General features: G+C 38.6%; 1 protein-coding gene across 1 annotated transcript; it reads right to left on the bottom strand.

The window, feature by feature from the left end:
• Positions 1-369: 369 nt before the first annotated feature.
• LOC121515880 (cathepsin Z-like) lies at positions 370-6284 on the bottom strand. The gene is made up of 6 exons (XM_041796819.1): positions 6087-6284; positions 5205-5368; positions 2218-2397; positions 1989-2139; positions 1668-1830; positions 370-521 (listed from the first exon to the last, which is right to left on the bottom strand). Exons 1-6 carry the CDS (start codon positions 6206-6208, stop codon positions 396-398), a joined length of 906 nt encoding a protein of 301 aa, XP_041652753.1. The 5' UTR covers positions 6209-6284; the 3' UTR covers positions 370-395.
• Between the last annotated feature and the right edge of the window lie 13955 nt (positions 6285-20239).

Below are 20239 nucleotides of genomic sequence, written 5' to 3'. Positions count from 1 at the left end.
AAAGAATGCTTTAAGACATTTTACCATTCTTATGAGTCATCACATAGTTTTTGAAATTTTAAATGAGGGTCTGCTAAAGGTTTGGGCTCTGAGGTGAATCAGGTGATGGTCGGTACCTGACATCACTCAGACCCACACTGAAGTGAAGGATTTCTCTTTCACTAAATTGTGCATCCTCTCATCTCTCTCAATTCCTCGCAAGTGCAGCTAACAAACTAGGAAACGACAAACGGAGGAAGGAAGGATACCAAAATGTGAAATGAGAAAGACCAATTGAGAACTGCAACCAGTCTTATTGCAAATGAGTTTTTTTGGCTTTAATTCGGGTCAGCACTGACAAAGGAAACCACACCAAGACAAAGGCCATACTACAGACTAAAAGTTTTATTTTCATATCATACATAGTTATCTGGAACAATCATATCTCCATACACGCAGTCTTCCTCCAATGCAAGATTGTACTGGCTTCCACTTCCTCCTTTGTAGGCACTGGTCACAATCCTGAGCCAGCCTTTCTCACCCTAGAAAAAATAAAATCAGGGTCACAAAATCAAGAACAAAGTACATCAGTCCAACATTTGTAAACTGAAATTTTTAACTTCAGCACTAAGCTGTGAATTAATATCTCCAACCTCCAATAACTGTATCTGTCTTACCATCGTAACCATGATGAGAAACAATGAAACCTGGCATGCCAGGTTATATCTAAAGCCCCTCATACAGTGTTGGGAAAGGGCAGAGGCTTTTAAAAAAAGAAATCAAAGAGTGATTGGATGAACATTCTGTCACATCTTTACAGGCCAATCAGAGCAACAAAATGCGTGATGTAGCCGCTACAGAGGAGTAAACTCCATACAGAACTGCATAATGTGAACCATGGCGACTGTAAACATGTCAGTGCACAATTTTTGAAAAGCAAACATCTCACTGCTGTTCTTTGTTCTTCTTTTAACGAAGAAATGTTGTCAAGTCTGATAAAACTAGAGCTTTAGCAGCATCCACGCTAATGTCTTCTGCCAAATCTGCACTGGCCTCCTGTTGCTGCTTTCTTATGTCACGACTCCATTGCACCCGAAAGTACTGCCCCTCGACGCTGATTGGTCCTGTCACTTTCTAACCGGGCCCAGACGGTTCAGAGGGAAGCTTTGCAAGATGGATTCGCCAGTAAGAAACACGGAAACGGGCGTATCCATCTGCTTTGCAAGGTTACTTAGTCATCCTTTTAGCATGGCTGGTCTCAGTTCTTTGGAGATCCCAGGCAAAGACCTATGAAACCATTTGCCTGATACAAGGAGATTTGAGGACCCCTTAAAAACTTTGACAATATATACATTTTGTTGCCATTTCATTTTTGGTCCCATATTTAAAAATACACATCTTTCAAAGGAATTTAAAACATACCAAACATTTACTGCTTGGATACAATAATTATGTCTTGAGGCCCCAGGCTATTTCCTACCTTTGCCAAATGGCAAACAATCCATAAATTTCAGATATACAAGTATGCAGCTTGCCCATCATTGCTATATTCAATAAAAAATCTACATTAACACAATTTACAAACCTTGAACACAGCAGTAGTGCATTTATGATTGAGGCATCTGTTCCCAAGCATAAAGAAATAAACAAAGAGGGTCACCATGAAAAGGTGAATATGTTTTACTCACCCAGGGCTCTCCCCAGGAGTTGCGAACAATCCAGTACTCTGTGCCATTTTCTACTCCCCAGCCTGACACTGTCACTATGTGGTTGATTTCACGAGACTCAACATACTCCAAGTAAAGACCCCCGGAGTACTCGTCAAGTTTCTCCGTGGCCATGATTCCACAGCTGAAAGATAAAGAGTAGTTTATTATTTATAGTAGAAGTGGTATTTATAAATTCCAACACATTTCTTCATGTTCTCATATTCAAATGATCACCATGCTTACAACTGAGGACATTTATCTCACAAAATAAAAAAAATTGAAAACTGTTCAATTAAAAACCTGATTGGCCCTCCAGTGAAGATTTCTGCCTTCATAGCATCACGTCCACTAATGGCTCCAAAGTCGCCCACTCTCCACAGAGTGTAGTTCTCCACGATGTTGCAAATCCCAAATGTTGTGCAAGTCCCACAGGCGTTGAATGGGTTGCATTCTGAGAGAAAGAGGATTAATTAAAACAAAAGCTTGTGAATGAAAACTGAGTCAGTGTGCACTGCTGCAGGGTTCTTACTTTGGTCAATTGCCTGGTAGTTGTTGCAGGTCTCATCAGGGATGCCATGCTTGTGGGCATACTCCCACACACCTCCGTGGTCCCCTCCGTCACAGGTCCCACAGTCAGAGCAGTCGACAACGTGTTGGACAGAAAGATAAGCAGATGGCCAAACTCCTTTGCGCTTGATGTTGATACGATCTGCACACGGCAAAGACAGCAAAAGTTAGCCCAGAAATGTAATATTTGGTCTAAAAAAGCTTGGATCAAATCCCTAGTGGTTCGATACCACAGAGGATACCATCTGTTATTTTGTCCCAGGATTTAATTTGCATGCTATTCTTGAGCATAGTCAGACTTCCCTCCAGCACTTCCATGTCCAAATTGGTGAGCTCCAAACTCATAACAGCCGACACATGAGAGCTGGTGCACCAGAACCATGTGTTCAAAGAAAACACTGCAAGGTTTGGATGAGGCGTGTTAGAGGAAAGACGATTTAGCCATGTTCAGACACCTTTTGAGAGAGTTGTGTTCAAAAATGACAGCCACACATTTTAGATTTTGGTTCAGTTAGGGATGTTTTGCTGCCCAAATGTAGTCTGTTGAATTGCAATAGATTAAAAAGAAAGTCAAAGTTCAGCACACTAAGATTGGTGGTGTAATTTGGTACAACAGTTATGTGGTTTTACTCTGTGATCCAGCTAATACCAATCTAAAGCTACAGAATTTCTGCACTGCAATGTCAGTTAAAAAAAGAATAATCCCAACCCTACGCTAGTCTGAGTTCTTATTTCCTCAAATATTGCCAGCGATTTTCAAAACTAAAGAAATTCTTGAATTTTTAAATTCTAACAGGTCCCGTCTTGGTGTTGTTGGAGCCACCATTACAGGCACAACTTGTTAATTATTCCTATGGAAATGCTGGATGCTATGTGACAAACAGCTACATAATGTAGAGGTAACTGCTAATGGAAGCTGCCCTTCTATTGCTTCCTCTGATTTGTTTCCTTCTGCCTACTTATGATGGATCAGTTTCTCACTCCCATAATGCAATCCCACTTATTTGGAGTGCAGCTCGCAGCATGAACCAGGAAGGAACCTGTGAACATCTTTTCTCCCTCATTTGAAATTCATAAATAAAGCAAAACATTAGTTTGCAGTTATTCAACAGTGTATTGTGATATCATTTTGATTGATCCCTCTGATGGCAAGATTTCTATACTGTACGTTTTGTCTGACCCAAACAACACACATGTCACTCAGTTTACTGACAAAATATTGCCAAATGGATGGCTGCTTTAAGATTCTACTCCCTGTCCTCATTTACGTCCAGGTAGTAGAGTGGTGGAGAGCAGGCTTGATGACTTGAATATCAGCAGGTCTGTGGCAGCGTTTATTTCATTAGAAAAAAAAAACTGACTAAAATGTAAGTCAACTACCTTCTTTCATAAGGAAGACTGATTTTACCATCTAAAAACAAATTTTTGGTGATTACAAACTCAGACAAAAAAAAAAAAGGTTCTCATAAATAGACCAACTAAAATGTTAGTGGACGACTGTTGGACGTTCAAAACCATAACATTCCTCTATGGCGTTCACAGCATGTAGTTTAACCAGTATATTTTAAATCCTTTAACATATTAGTAGTACATTGATGAAAATATTTTACACATTAATTTTACAACTTGGAATGCCTTGACTAAATGTGAGGTCTTTTGACAAAGGGGACTGAAATGTTCGTGCTATAGAGTGAAAATGACTAAAGTGCGACTAAAACCGAACATAATCCAAAGGGGTCTGGCCGAATCTGACCCATTTTAGAAGTGGTTATTGGATTAGCAGCCTGCTTTAGCTGCAGCTCATGTAGCCAAGTAGTCAACATCACTATGCAAGCCGATGAACCTACATTAGCTTAAACTTTAGCAACATGAACTTCAGCAAACGTAGCTAATATTAGCATAGCCATGAAGCTTAGTTAGCTTTTGCTAACTTAAAAGAACTTAATCAAGATGGTGAATCCCAGTAGTCGTTTGCAGCAGGAGCGTCTGAGAGCTGTAGTCTGCAGCCAGAGTGTCTTGTTTTAATCAAAAATATATTTAAAATACCTGAAAAAAATACACCACACTGGTCTGCAGCTGTATTGCAGTGTGAACATTTGATCAGCATCAGGACCCAAAATAAAACTTTTAATAAGTCATTTGAATAATACTGGTGTAGACTGGTTAATGACATTAACATGCAAAGCCATAATTTTTGTTTTTTTTTAAATCAAAACTCTTATAGCCTGTTAGGTATATTCAAGTCTAGGGATACCTTGCAATGTGATTCACCAAACACTGACCAAGACTGATGCACTTGCTTGCCTGCATTCAACATGGAGCTTCAGATCATTGGTTGGACAAATTAGAACATGTTCAACTGGTTTAAAGGCTGTAGGCCCACATGTATGGCGAGAATACCAATAGGAAAACCAAGTTCAGGGCTATCACTAAGGTAAACTCTGCATAAACCAAAATTATATGGCTAAAAGTAATAGGCAAGTTTAATTTTCTCTTTTGCAAAGTTTGCCTGGCATTTTAGGTGAAAATAAAAATCAACATTTAACCCTAATTATTTTAAAGATTTCAGAAACATGCTCCTTTCAGGAACAGTAATATGGAGATCTACATTAGATTATAGAGTGATTCATTCTATCCCTGCAAAGAGTAAATAACACATTTTGTCTGAGCATTAACTGGGATACACCAAGTTCTACCAACTGCTGAATCAAATAAAGTTTTACTGGGTGCAAAAAGTCCCCTGTTGGACAAACTCATTTCTTTTCCTGTCAGTGGTCAAAAACAGGAAAAATATAAGGAGTCTAACACTAAAGGAACTTGTGAAAAAATGGTGACTCTCCAATATCACTTCAGTACTATTTTTATGAGTAAGTATGTAGCTTGAGTGCAGTTTCAATGTCTATCAGCTAGCGTACACCACTTATAGCTATAATAAAAGCAAAATCAAACCAGCCATGGCACTGGTACTGCCGTGAGCCCAGCAGGAGCCGCAGTACTGGGGGATGTGCTGGTTGCGAGTGGTGCTGGCGTAGTTGATGCCGTTGACATTCCTCCAGTCCCAGGACTTTGGCAGCTGAACGAGGTTCAGAAGTTCATGAGGACGAGCTGTGGTTCTGTGAAACACAAAAGACTTTAGTTCTCAGTCAATGAGATTGAAAGGGCAGCAGGTTCAGTCGGGTTCTAAAACACACCTCAGAAAAAAAAGAAGGCAAAATCTCAGCAGGTGAGATCAGTGTGCTGATCACAAATCAGGAGAGACTGAGGAATGTAGTCAAGATTAATCCCAGTTAACTATTGAATGAGGCCTTTAAAATCAAGTTAGACATATGACAAAGTCAGTTAATGCTGCAAAGGACCAGACAAGCCTTAACCAGACTTATTATTATGCATGACTTAATATGTAAACTCCACTTTCTCATTACCTTCACTGCAAGGTTAACAGATCCAACATTAATTGAACAAACATTCATCTTTAAGACTGCAAAATTTAACCTAAGCCCTCAATAACTCAAAGTAACACTCCAAAAAATTACATAATTATCTTTTTAGATTAAACCTCATAACAGAAGGTCAAAAGTAGGATTTAGCCAGTTTATATGCAAAGGTTAGATTTGGGAAGGTTGCCCCGATGTAAGTGATGAGTCTCTTTGGAAGTGATAAACCATCTTAAAATGTAAAGTTTTTTGGCACATTCATAAATCTGCAAATTTAAGGCAAAAGCATATATGCATGATTGGCAAAAAGGCCATTAAATCTGATGTGTTGTAGTTAGTTTACCACACCAAAAGCTACAGAAGTAAAGAGTGAAAAAAAAAAGACATTGCAACTTACTTCACACCAAAGTCTGGTTTCCTCACTACTGGGTGATAACAACTTGGCCTATCTTTATGAAAGTGTCTTCCAGAAGCAGCAGATGTCATGAGTATGAAAATACATAAGAAAAACCAAGCCATAGTGAACCACGGAGCACTGTGCAGCACACTAAAGGCTGCTGTGAAAGGAATAAATGTCCTACACGACACAGAAAAGAGAGCACACCTGCTGTGAGTCATCAAGCTAATCAGGCTGTATTGATCTCACCTGTGATCAGCTCTGAGTCAGAGCTGATCACAGGTTTTCAGTGGAGAAAAAACAAGCAGGGTCTGATTCAACCTGGTGCACACTTCAAGATCATCTTTCAGATTTTAAACCAAAGTTTGACCCCCTTCCGACAAAAGTCAGCAAAGTCCAGATTATCTGATGATTCTAAAGGTTCTTGTGGCAGATTTCCCTGTGGTGTGAGGTGTGTTAAGAGTGATTTCCTCTCCTATCAGCTTGGAAGACAATCAGAGAGCTATTGCTGTGTTCCATTTACCTCGGAGGTTGGAAGTCGGGACTGGGAATGACGTCACATTAGTCTGCAAATAAGGAATTCCCAGTTGTTTGCGTTCCATTTATCATAACGGGTTGGGAAAAAAAGAGCGTTTCCATAGTCGCTTATTTTGGTTGGATGTAGAGCAAACCGGCTCCAAAGCTCGGTTAAAAGAAGAGGATGTAATTTATTGCTATGACAATGGAAAAAGAAACTGTCAAAAGCTTTGATATTTTGAATTTACTTGTATTGTTTGATAAATATTATATCCATACATGTAAACTGAATGAAAAGTTATGAAAGATACAACAATCTAAAATGGAAATAGATTATTTTATGAGCTCACTACTTGGAATGAAACACAAAAAAGCGATGAAAACTCTGGACATTAGTGAATCCCTAAATATGTTTATTTAATTTCTATTGGTATCCCCTGTATATAGTGTATTAATTCATATATACACGGGTGAATCATTTAAATGTTTGTAAGTATGCATGTATGTGCTTCCCATATATCAATAAAAAGTTGGAAAAAGGACGGATGTTGTTCTTGCGTTAGCCTGTCATTGTTTTTAGCATTGTTGATCAGTTGTTAGCCGATAAACCTTTAAAACAACACATTGCACTGTACTTCATGTATTAAAAGACTGTTGCTACACACGACATGCAACCGCAGGGTAGTGCTGTGTTTCCAGTTTCTAAAAAAGCAAGGTTCTGAGCAAGGTTCTGAAAAAAGGTCAAAATCAAAGTTTTTACTACACTTAATACTTTGTGCCACCTTGTTGGGATGTCGAGGTCGGGGTGCTCTGTGACAGACCGAGTTCATGAGTTGTAAATATGACTTGGAGAGACGTTCTATTTGTCACTTCTGGTCGGAAGTCGGAAAAACAAGTCGGAATACGAGTTACAATGACAAATGGAACGCAGCATTACTCAAGTCGAGATTGTAAATCTTTAACGGTTATTCTAAAATGTACAATTTGAAATCCTGTTGTGTGGGGGAAACCCTGCAGACGGCTGAACAGGATTGTGACGTGGAATGGTACAGCAGCCAATCAGGAGCAAGCTGACAGCAGGGGGAAGCACAACAAACAGCACAAAAATGTAAATGTGAAGCATAATCTCACTGACCTGATGCGACAGGAGTATTTATGCTATATTTCTTATAAACCACAAGCAAATTAACAAGGTAGGGAGCTGCACCAGAAATGCTACGTTAATGAATGCAACTAGCCACATTTCGCTTGTTTACTCTAGAACTGCATATGACCAGTGATGGGGGTAACGCATTACAAAGTAATCCGTTACAGTACTCAGATGACTTTTTTGTTGTAACGAGTAACGTAACGCGTTAGTTTTACAATTCAAGTAATCTCGTTATTAGTTACATTATCATAAAAGTAATCCATTACTGAAAGAAAAATCCAAAATTTGCTCTCTCTTCCGTGGCTTAAAAAAGAAAGAAAAAAAGGAAGCTCCTTGAAGCATCTGCACTGTTTGTCCGTTTCTCTTCCTGTAGTCACGTTGGCACATAGCGCCATGCCAGCTGAAGGTTAACATTCTGTGCCATTACGCTCATTGTTAGCTTGTTGAACCAGCGAGATGATAGAGAGGACAGCATGATACTGTGGAATTATCCCCATTATGTTGGATTTTTGGATAAAAGGGACAAGAACCGCATCATGGTGAAACGTAAGTTTAAAAGCTCTGTTTGCTTTCATTGAATCAGCTGTGCAGCTGTTACAGTCATTATTATGTGGTTAGCGGTGTTCTCAGGCTGCAGAGATATGGATTATGGGCTGTAAATTAGGCTGTACATTGGCATTAGAGTCTGCATATTCAAATGCAGACGTGCAGTCGTTATCTGTCGTTTTTACAACAACCGAGTGGAACGAGTGGCTAAAGGGTTTTAATATTTAGTTACGCGAAAGTACTCTAATGCATTAGTTTTAGAAGTAGGTACAGTAACGTAACAAACAACTTTTCTTAGTATGTAACACAGTAATCTAACGAGTTAGTTCCAAAAGTAACGCTACCCAACACTGCATTTGACCATGCACAATTTTGAGTTTTGAGAGTGGGGACTCTGGTTGTTGGTGTGCTGTACTGGTCAGGGAGTAACACAATACTGTATCAATAAAATGATTAAAGTTGTCATATGTCTCCATGTGTGGGGTCTTTCACACGAAAAAAACAAACTGTTAAGATTTTGAAAATATTTTACTGTGCCAGGCTTTAGCTAGAAAACACCAATTGAAAAACTATTAGACCTGTATTGTATGTTTTGTGATCTTTCAACCTAAACTTACCCTTGAGTGTAAGTATGTAAAATTCTGCCACCAGGGAGCTCTCAACCAAAACACTAACAAATCAAGACCAGCGCTGCTCAGCGTTGGTCATCTCTTCTGTTTACTTCTTATTTTAAATTGAGGATTCTGTTTAATGAAAATGGCACCTCATATGGTTTTCATTCACTAAACAGGAAACCAGTGTTTTATTTCATTCAAAGTTCTAGCATCACTTTCATCACACATGGACCGCTTTCAATGTGAATGCAGAAGTGCACTTTTAAGTGCATTTGTGCTTCATTCAGAGACATTGATGAATGAAAAAAACATTGGTTTTCTGTTTAGTAAATTTACCTTACCAGGTGCCTTTAAACAGAGTCCTCAATTCAAAACAAGAAGTGGAACTGAGAGGGAGGCCATTAAGGTGGGCGGAGCTAAGCAGCTCTGGTCTTAACAGGCTGGAAACTAGTGATGGATGATACCGCAAAATAAATCATTAGTCCAATATCAATATACTAATAATACAGATACTTTTCACATATAAAAGCAGCAGTGTGAGTAATTCTTATATTAATATAAATAAGGCTACAAATTAAAACTCTAAAATAACATATCACTTCTTTATCATTCATCTAGAATTGAGCGTTTTAACAGTGGGATTTTCTAATAATATGTATTTTTCTTATATAGTCTTAGTAATAAGGGAATTATTTTGATTTATATTATGCATGACAATGAACCTCTTGTTGAGGCTGTTTTAGTGGCTGCATTAGGGCATAACTTGCACTTGCATTTGAATTAAATACAAAAACATGTTGTCTTTGCTGTAGTGATGGGAATTTAAGCTCTTTTTAGTGATCTGAGTCATTTTGCTCAGCTCACCAAGAATAGCCGGCTCTTTCAGCTCTAAATGGCTCTTCATTTACGTATCAGTTTGACTTCATTTGATCTGCCAAATTTAGGACTGCCATGACCTATGATTGATATTTGTGCTAGTATTTTACTTCAATTATGCTTCTTCATTTTTAATTATTGGAAATATCATGGAATTATTTTTCAAAATGTTCAGTCTCTTAGAAATACATTGTAGGTCAGATGAAATCTGCTCAGTGGCTGGGCTATAAGACACACCTGATATTAAACAATGTCCCACCATCGAACTTGTGTCCCCAGTGTGTGGTTCACCTGTAGAGTAGTGGAGAGAAAAGATCATCCCTACAAATCAATCAAATGCACACACAAAAATAAAATAGTAATAAAAATAATAATAATAATAATAATAATAATAGCACAGCTGTCAAACAGCTCTGTTTGTAACATCCCTACATGGCTGTGTTTGTTGTGCTTCCTCCTTCAGTCAGCTTGCTACCACTTTGAGTACTGGTTCGTTCCACAGTCCTGCTGACGCCTCCCCGTTTTCCCCCAACACAACAGGTCTCTTATCCTAAATACTTAGCATGCATATCTAAGATCTCAAGTTGTAGGGCCTCCAGTCATCCTGTTGGAGAGGGAAAGATCACAACTTACACATCTCAGACCACAAGAAATCTGGCAAGATAATCTTTAGAACATCAGACAATCTGGCCTTGGCTAAATTTGCTCTGAAGGAGGGAATCAGACCAAAAATGGGCATGATTATCTTGCAGTGTGTAGACTGTGTTAGGAAGAATTTAAGGGCCAGTCTGCCAGATTTTTTTGTAGAGAGTTTGTGCATATGTGAAAACAGCTTGTGACAGTATGTTTATTGGACCCTGTAGGAATAGCTGAGGCATATGCTGGAGCTAATGGAGACTCTTAGAAAGAAAGAAAGAAAGAAAAGCTTGAATGTACTCTGTTTAACTACATTGTAATAAAGAATCCACAATGTTGCACATTTACGAGTTTTTTTGACTTGCAAAAATGTTATTTTAGAAACCTTAAATGTGGTTTTTGGTTGACAGTTGAAGTTAGTTCATCAAAAATCCCTTTCAAAATGTTGCTTTATTATTGATCCACTGGTCACTGACAGATGCTCATCACAATGCCACCTCGCTCCCTCACGTCACTCAGTGTTTGTGCTCCGACAGCCTCAGTGATAACAAAGACTTTATCAGGCTTCACTGAGAGACAGCAAACAGAGGGTGACACTAATTGACTGCCAGCCATCCCCTCCCATCTGCAGGAATAGAAAGTCATATTTAATGCGTTGATTAAAATCTAATCCCTCCATGTGAGTCGGAGATGAAAGTAATTTTAGTGTAATGGAGACTATTAATATTTAGATATAGAAAGGAAACCAGAGCCCAGATTTGCAATCAGCTGGAGGATGGTAAATGATATTTAAGGCTGCCAGAGAGCCGGGAAGCAAAGCCTGCAATGCAAATAAGTTTGACTCTGTTCCAATTAACATTTTTTCCCCTCTTGCATATAAATGTATGTTTTTCATCGATTTTTCTACCTCATAAGTTATAACGAGACCCTCTTGGTTATCATAAATCTAGCCATACATCATGGAACAGCAGGCAGACACCCCAAAACTGTTTAATTACAACACATTAAAACTTTGACTGTTTAACACAACAGTAGACTTTGTAAAAGTGAAACATTCTTTGGTGGCCTGAAATTTTGGCCCCTTTGCCCCTCGGTGCCAGGATAAAGTGAGGGGGCTAGCCCCTTCTTATTGTAATGCATAAGTTATCCTTCTTCACCTGCTTTTGCTATTTTTTCATCTTCTGGGTGACAAAAAGTTTTTGTGAAGATGGCTCTAAACACAACAATAACTGCTAAATGGTAAAAACTGCTCCTTATGTAGGCCGAGTCAGTAAATAGCACATGTGATCAGTTACTTACAAGGACAAGGTGTAGTGAAGACTGGCGGTGCTACCCACTCCTAATGCTAGCTTTACTCTACAAACTGATTTACATCATTTAGATGCTTTTATCCTGTGTTTGGCAAGTTTTCATTTAATGGTCTTTGAGATCAGTCCCTAGGAGCTAGTTTAAAGGTCACATATTTGACCCCTTTAAGGCAAGTTTATGTTTGTCTCAGAGGTCCCCAAAACATGCCTGTGAAGTTGTTTCTGAAAAAACACTACAGTATTGGATTTTTGCATGTCTGAAGATCCCTCTGTTTCAGCCCTGCTCAGAACGAGCCCCCTCAGGAAATGGATGTGGTAGAACTTTCTTCCAAGCGGGGAGGGCCAACCGAACCTGGAGGTGGGGCTAACTCCCCACATGACATCATGAGGGGAAAAATTGAGAACGGCTTGTTTCAGCACACATTTTCTGAAAGGTGGAGAAAAAGAGGGGGTGGAGGAAACAGATTTTTCTGATTCTTGGGGGGATTATAGACAGGCCAGGGGCACACATTTTTGATAGAAAAGCCTGAAAAAGTGATTTTTGCATAATATGTGATGCTTTAAGACATAATCACCTTGTAATTGCAACTGGTCTTCATTAGCAGTTTTCCATGTGTTAGAGAGCCTCTCTTAGTTTTTGGAACTTTTTGTGCAGACTGGCTACACTCAACTATTTTTACGTTGTAACTTAGTGATAATCAACAGGAGGCCTGGGGGCCACATCAGGCCCCCCTGCCTTCCCATCGGCCCCCAGGGGATTATCAAATTCAGGACATTTGAGAGAACACAAACATGGCGTGCTTTTTTTAACCTTTTTTTTTTTTTTAGTTTAAATAAAAACTTTAACCTAGCAGCTTATCAGACAAGCAGCAAACTAGTATTTCTGTAATTTGGCATGGTAAACACGTTAGAAAATAAAATCTAATCATGTTCTAATCATGTTTGCATAATGACTGTATTTACATGGACTTGAGAAGCACTGTTTCTGTCTGGTTGTTTGAGCGTCCTGGTTTCTGGTTTTTTTTTTCATACCCTTTTTAAATTCACAGGAACTGACTTATGCAGACCTGCTTTTATTTTGAAAGAAAATAAGGAAAAAAATTAACTTAGTCATAGGCAAAAAATAGACATAAAAGGAACAGTAAAAATGTAAATGTCTGATAAAACATGGTTAAGATGACTAGTCCACTCAGCTGTCTGTGAGTTTTTGAAGTGAAATGAAACATTAAGGAGCAGTGGTGGATTTATGTTACATCACCGTGTTTGCAGGGAGATGTGGCAGTGGCTGAACAAAAGTGTGCTAAAAAGTGAGAACAAAGCATGTGCTTAATGCTAATTAAAAAAAATGAAGTATGAGAATGAAATGAAGTATGAAGTAAGTATTTAGTTTAAAAGAAAACTAGATTATTGTTGTTTCAATGCAGGATGAACTAGGATATAACTTTTCTAACCCTAATGGGCCCCTACATGGCAGCTGGGCCCTAGAAAGTTTTCCCCTCTTCCCCACCTTAATCGTCAACATGTTTGACATTAAGGATTCCAGATAAATGAAGCTCTTATTGATAGGAAGCAGTAAAATCCTATTGAAACCACACACTTGAAGATTATTTGGACAAATATTCATTTACAGCAACCTCAGATAAGGCCACGTCCTACGGATCATATGGGGCCAAAGCCAGGCTTTCACACACCTCAGACCATGTGCTGCCTCTGTCATTTAAGACATAACTCACAACTGAGCCATGAGATGAAACTTCAAACAGAACTCTGCAAAATACATAAATATTGCTGATATGGCAAGCTTTTAGGAAATTAAAATGTATGTGCTATCTAATGACATTTAAGTTTATGGAAAGCAGGTTTGAATATATGGAATACATGAATAAAACCTGAATATATGGAATGAAATCAACATACATTCATTGCAAGTTTGAATAAATCCAATCAAAGTTCGAGTTTATGAAACAAAACTTGGGAATTTTGAATGAAATCTGATATCATCAAACCACAGGCATAATTCCGAGTCTTTTGTCTGCAACATTATTCAGTAGAGAGGCTGCTTAAAGAGATGAGTCAGCGCAGAATCAGGTAGAAGCAATCCAAAGAAATGGAGTCAAATTCAAGACTATGGCAACTGTATATCCAGACTAAAAACCCATTTCACATTATTGAAGAGCTTGAACAGAAACATGGTGTATAAATGACCTTGTAAACCAATCACATGGTATTTTCTTGAGCTCTTTCATGTGATTGGCTCTTTTGGTTGAATCAGAAAGCGTTCCACATGCTCACACATGAAAAAAAACTTCCAGCTGAAGTCAAACGGCAGCTCATTCACCGACACGATGGCCTGTTACTTCAGTATCAGTGTGATATCTGCATGATTAGCATAGTTAGCTGCCTCCGTGAGCATGTCCTCTCCTTCATTAATGTCAACAACATCATTAGCGCGCTCTCGAGTCAGCTGATTGATCTGTACATGTGAGAGTGCTGCAGGCCCGCGGATGCATAACTGTTGGTGATATCTCTGTGTGTGCATGAGGGATGGATAATATCCGTGTTCAGTGATCCGTGTGAAGCTTAGAGGTCAGTTAAATTTCTCTGACATTTCCTCAGGATGATTCCTCGCCCCCACATATTCTGAGCTCACCTGTCAGCGGTCATGAAGGAATGAATGTCAGATAAATGACAGTTGGGTTAAAGAAGGAGCTGAAGGCAGGGGAGTACAGGACGCCTAAATACATTTTTTATGCTGTATCTATAGAGGAGAGATACCTTCATATGTTTTCTTTCCTTTGAGTCAGATTTATAACACAGTTTCATGACATGTCTGTTCAACCATAATAAAGTAACATTTACATATTAAAAGATAACTAATCAATGTTTCTGAACATCATGTTTCTACTGGTTTTCTTATAGTGTCATTATGGGCATGAAAACAAATTTCACTCCACCAGATTAGTGTAGTCTTTAATTCAATGTCAGAAAAGCTGGTCTCACTTAAAGATGTAAACCTGTTGCAGCTAATTTTATGAAGGCCTGCACCTGAAATCTTCCAAAAATAAGTCCAGTACAAATGACTCAGTTATTTTATCCAAAATTTAAAAGAGGTCTGGCTGCAGAGTGTTCATCTAAGACACTGTAATCCCAGAAAGGAAATGCCATAATTTGCTGGTACAACGTATTTCACGTTTTCAGATTATTTCTTTTGTTCAACTTTATTTATAAACAAAGTTTGACGGGTACATTCTTTGAATGACCAGACTTCAAACATTACACCATAAGTGAAATTTCATAAATAAAACAGAGAAAAGGTCAGCGGTTTTATCCAGAACTAAATTATGGATAGACCCATTTTAGAAGTCGTTACAGGAACAGTGGCTCACTTTAGCTATCACAATAGCTACACTAGCTACACAATTACCATTACTACCTAAGCCAATTTATCTCAGTTAGCATTAGCAGCACGAGCTTAAGCAAATGTAGGCAAAGCTAATGTAGCTACATAGACAACATATCAACTTGTCTTGCATACCTGCGCCGACTTTAGCTTTAGCTAAGTAAGCTATGTAGCTATATTATTCATAGCTAACTAAGTAGCAACATTAGGTTAAGCAAATGTAGCCTAAGCTAACTTAGCTATGTTGATAATATAGATGTGTAGCTAACATAGCTAAGATCACAAAGTAGCTATGTAAGCTATGTAGCTGTGTTATCTATGTAGCTTATGCAGCTAATAGAGCTATGTAAGCTATGCTTATTGTGTTAAAATATTTTCATGGAGGACCTGTAAGCAGACTGCTTACTCTGCTTTTTTTAACAACAGGTTGGCAGGTCAGTTTTTTTAACTTATGGTATCCTGTTACCTACACTCTTACCCTAAACAGAAGTTTAGTCCAATTTTATTTTGGCCTGGGTTCAATTCCTGTGCAGCTACCTACATGTCTCTCCTCCTCTCTCTCATGTATGTTTTCAACTCTATCTCCTGTCCTCCTCTCTAAATGAAAGCATAAAAAGCCCCAAAATAATCTTGCTTTCCATCTCACCAACTTGGTACAGAACTATGACACGCAAGTTTGTGTCCTATGAAGATCTCCATCAGGATTGATGGACCCAGTCTGATATATTACGGTGTGCAAGTGTCATTTTCCCTTGTTTTCTCTTTGGAGTACAGAAAAATTTGCCTCAAATTTTTAATTAATTTTTGCAGTGAATGAAAAAATAAATAAATAAATAACATCTGACTCGGTGTGCAAGGTTCCAATGTGTGACTTTTTAAAAGTTTGTTATGATATAATGTACCGAAAAAATGTGTCCCAAAATGGCAGACCTTTACTCTTTCACACAGCCCTTGCAGAGTAATATTTCCAGTTCTGATATAGCATCCAAGGTTATTGTCAAAGCAACACCTTTTCAATCAAATCTATATCTTGATGATGTCGATGTGGGCAGTGTAGAATCTCAGCTGCTGGAATTTGTATGTAGTAATGGTATGTTATGAAAACCATAAGACATAGCTGTGCTATTGCTGTAGCTCCCACGTACGTGTATCTCATATTACAGAGCTGATAAGAGGTGGCGTAAATTCAGCTAAGGAAGCTGTTAGCTAAAGTAGATATAACTACATTTGCTAAAGCTTTTGTTTACTAAAACTCTTGAGCTACGTTGCTTCATGTAGTTTGTTAAAAGGAGCCCTGCATGATCAGACAATTTCATCTTGTTAGATATTTGTATCTCTCATATGTATATTGAACTAAGAAACTCACTAGATAGCTGCATTTTGAGTAATTTGAGTTTATAAACTCACCAGGAGCTCGCCATGTTTTGGTCCACACTGGCACTGTGACGTCAAGATTCTGCAGCGCTCCTATGCAGTAACCGCTGTTTCAGCCTGACAGCCAGTGTTAGGGCTGTATCTCACACACGATAGAGGCGCTGCATGTCTCACGCACGGAGAATTTTGAGATACAAGGTTTCGTCTAATTTTTCCTTGCACCATGAGCGGTTATCAGTCAAACTAGGCAGGAAAATGATAAATACAGAGCCATATTTACCTTGTCTTTGCAAATATGTACGTCCACATGGGTAGAATGTGTTCGAAATCTGTTTCTTGATGAACCTGATGAAGGCCACGAGTTAAAATGTGTCTAATAAAGTTGTTCCCAAAAGTTCTACCATTTATGGAGCTTTCTGTTTCCACACAGTTCAAATGTTGCAGGTAAAGATAAACACAGCACAAAAATACTTCCGGTTTGCACTTTTCAAAGTAAAGACTTTGGCATTTCTTTGGAGTAACTCCCTTCGTATGTACACAATGCTTTTATTTTGAAAAGCTACCCGCACGCTTCCACTATACACTAAATCCAGTCACTTGTAGGGAGGTTGACTGAGGTGAAACTTAAGAGGAATGACAGAGTTTTGACAAAGCCACCACGCAGCAAACTTGTGCCTGGTATGAAAGCTGTTATGGCAGCTAAGCAGCTAAACCGTCTGAAAAAAAGGTACTGCATAGCAACGGTGAGTAGCGCTGTGGCTACATGACATCACAGTATCAGAGCGGACCAAAACATGGCAGCCTCCTGGTGAGTTTATAACTCAAATGTACTTAAAATGCAGACATCTAGGATATCTGCAGCTCAGAATAAATATAAGTGATACAAATATCTACCCAACAAGATGAACCCTGATCATGCAGGGTTCCTTTTAACTATGTAGCTGGTGTAGTTGCTTCATGAAATGAAATGTGAAATGAAATGTTTCTTAGTCTGTAATGTTTGCAATGTGGTTAATTCATGAATGTAACTGCTAGACTTTATGAACAAAGCTGACAAAGAATAAAATTTAAAAAAACATCTAAAATCTTCCATTCTGACAGAGATGGTGTCTGACAGTAGTGGTTTACAAGAGGGGACATCTGAGGTCCACGATCTGCAGACAGACCCCTCTCAGTTAATATTATTTATCATGAACACTACAACGACAGTGAGCCAGTATTTAATCTTGCGCAAGATGCAACATCAAGTAAACACCCATCTGCAGGAGGGTTGAAAAATTCACACACACTTGGTGTGTTTCTCAAAATTCTCCTGTCGTCTTTTTTTTTTTTTTTTTTTGAACAATAATTCTTTGACTTGAAGAGCAGAGAGAGTGGCGTAACTTGTGGGAAGCTGATGAATAAAAAATTAACTGAAACAGTAAAAACGTGACAAATGAAAGCATGTCTTCAAAGGTACAAATAGAAAAGCAACATTTCTAAAACTTAACATGTTGATCTCTGTAAAATACAGCTACTATAATATTCATTTAGCAGGTTCAGGGTTTTTTTCAAGCCGCAAACTTTGATTAGAAATATCTCTAATAAGTAGAAAACCAATGAAAGACACTGGTGAGACCGAACAAAGCAAATGTTCGAAAGTAAACGTCTGAAGTAAATGAAACTTTGCAGCTGATTTCATCATTTTATCATACAAGCTAAAAAAAGAAGAAGTCCCTCTCCTCAGTGGATTCTAACCTACTTTAAGGTGACATTGTTTTTTTTTTTAAGCATGCAGTTCAATTTAACTGGGAAATATCCTTGGACTGTCTGATTTACTTAGAAACTGGGGAATTGATTTCACCATGTTGCACTATGTTACAGACTCAGACACTTCTGTCTTAAAACCAGTTGTTTTGCTCCAGCTAGTATTCGTGGTTTAGTACAATTCTTTTTACATGAAAAGGGCAAAATAATAATAAATTTGCTCATGTTCTCCATTTTTAGAAGAGAGCCTTCTGATGCTTTTAAAGCCTGTATCTTACAGAAAATGTCAAAGGTGTGCGTGTGTGTCTTTTATTTGGGGCAACCGGAATCTGATACTGTACTTAATGCAGCATGAACCTAATATCTGTACATCAAAGCAAAGTAAGGTACAGTATGAAGTATCTTTATTTAGAAGCCCAGTAGTATTTTCTGTTTTTATTAATCTGGACACATATTTACTTAATAAGTTCACTTTGAAAGCTGTTTAGCTCTTTCTCTGGCTCCCTTCTATGATCTCATAGATCGCATAGGCTGCAGAAACACTAAGATAAAAATGTAATATATGAAGTAACATGCAATTCTTATTCTGTTTAGTTCTTCTTATGGAATCGCAATCACTGCCTTCCTCCTCATTGATGTTCCTTTGCCTGCATGAATAAGCAACCAGCTTTTGTTATGTAAATGAGACTGTTTTTTAAAGCTTTAAAAACCTGTAGGCTATGGAGACTGAAAGCACCATTGTGCTGGAATGACTAATAGTGTGTTAAGGGAAGAGTTGTTATCATGCGAGTTTAATTGATATTTATTAACTTCAGCTACAAGTTGAGCGCTTGTCACTTTTTCCTTCCCAGTATATCTGATTCTTATGAGGTTTATAAAACCAATAAACTTTAAAAGTGTACTTGGTAAACCAAAGGTGGTTTTACCATTAGGCAAGGTAGGGAATTACCAGGGGATGCCATCCTTTAAGCCCTGACTGTTATTATGTAGCCCTGAATATAATGTGAATTTAAGTCTTCTGCCAGATCCTCCTATTCATACACTATATGGACAAAAGTATTCAGCCACTCCTGCTACTTATTGAATTCAGGTGTTTAAGTCAGACCTGTTGCTCACAAACATTTGTGATACAAAAAGGGTCGTTCTGAAGAGCTCAGTGACTACTGTGATAGGATGCCAAAAAGATGGTTCGGGAAATTTCATCCTTGCTGGATATTACAAAGCAAACTATAAGCGATAGTATTAGAAAGTGGAAGCATTTAGGAACAACAGCAACTCAGCCACGAAGCAGAGGACCATGTAAAATCAAATAGCAGGGTCAACAACTGCTGAGGTGAAAGCAGTTTAAAAGTTGCCAGCGTTCTGCTGATTCCATAGCTGAAGAGTTCTGAACTTCCTCTGGCATTAATGAAAGCACAAAAACTGTGAGCTTCATGGAATTGGTTTCCATGACCAAGCAGCTGCATGCAAGCCTCACATCACCAAGTAGTGTAAAGCCCACTGACACTGGACCGTGGAGCAGTAGAAACGTGATATGTGGAGTGAGGAAGTTGTTTGGCAGTCAGATGGGTGAGTCTTGGTTTGGCGAATGCTAGGAGACCATTACCTGCCTGACTGGATTGTCCCAACTGTGAAGTTTGGTGGAGGAGGGATAATGGTATGGGGCTGTTTTTCAGGGTTTGGGCCGGGCCCCTTATCTCCTATGAAGGCAAATCTTAAAGCTTCAGCATACCAAGACATTTTGGAAAATGCTATGCTTCCAACTTTGTGGCAACAGTTTTGAGGAGGTCCTTTTCTATTCTAGCATGACTGTGCTCCAGTGCACAAAGCAAGGACTATAAAGACATGGTTTGATGAGTTTGGTGTGGAAGAACTTGACTGACCCCGACAAAACCCTGACCTCAACCCCATCCAGCACCTTTGGGATGAACTGGAACAGAGATTGCAAGTCAGACCTTCTTGTCCAACATTAGTGCCTGACCTCCTAA

This window comes from Cheilinus undulatus, linkage group 10, assembly GCF_018320785.1.
Source record: "Cheilinus undulatus linkage group 10, ASM1832078v1, whole genome shotgun sequence".
Taxonomy (NCBI): domain Eukaryota; kingdom Metazoa; phylum Chordata; class Actinopteri; order Labriformes; family Labridae; genus Cheilinus; species Cheilinus undulatus.
This window is presented reverse-complemented; position numbering and strand designations above follow the sequence as displayed.

Excerpts from the sequence above, each read along its gene's own strand:
- LOC121515880 (XM_041796819.1), bottom strand. The coding sequence starts at position 6,208 with ATGGCTTGGTTTTTCTTATGTATTTTCATACTCATGACATCTGCTGCT. Across the intron at positions 2,398-5,204 it reads CAGTACCAGTGCCATGGCTG|ATCGTATCAACATCAAGCGC; the intron begins GTTTGATTTTGC and ends TGCCGTGTGCAG. Across the intron at positions 522-1,667 it reads ACTCCTGGGGAGAGCCCTGG|GGTGAGAAAGGCTGGCTCAG; the intron begins GTGAGTAAAACA and ends TATTTTTTCTAG.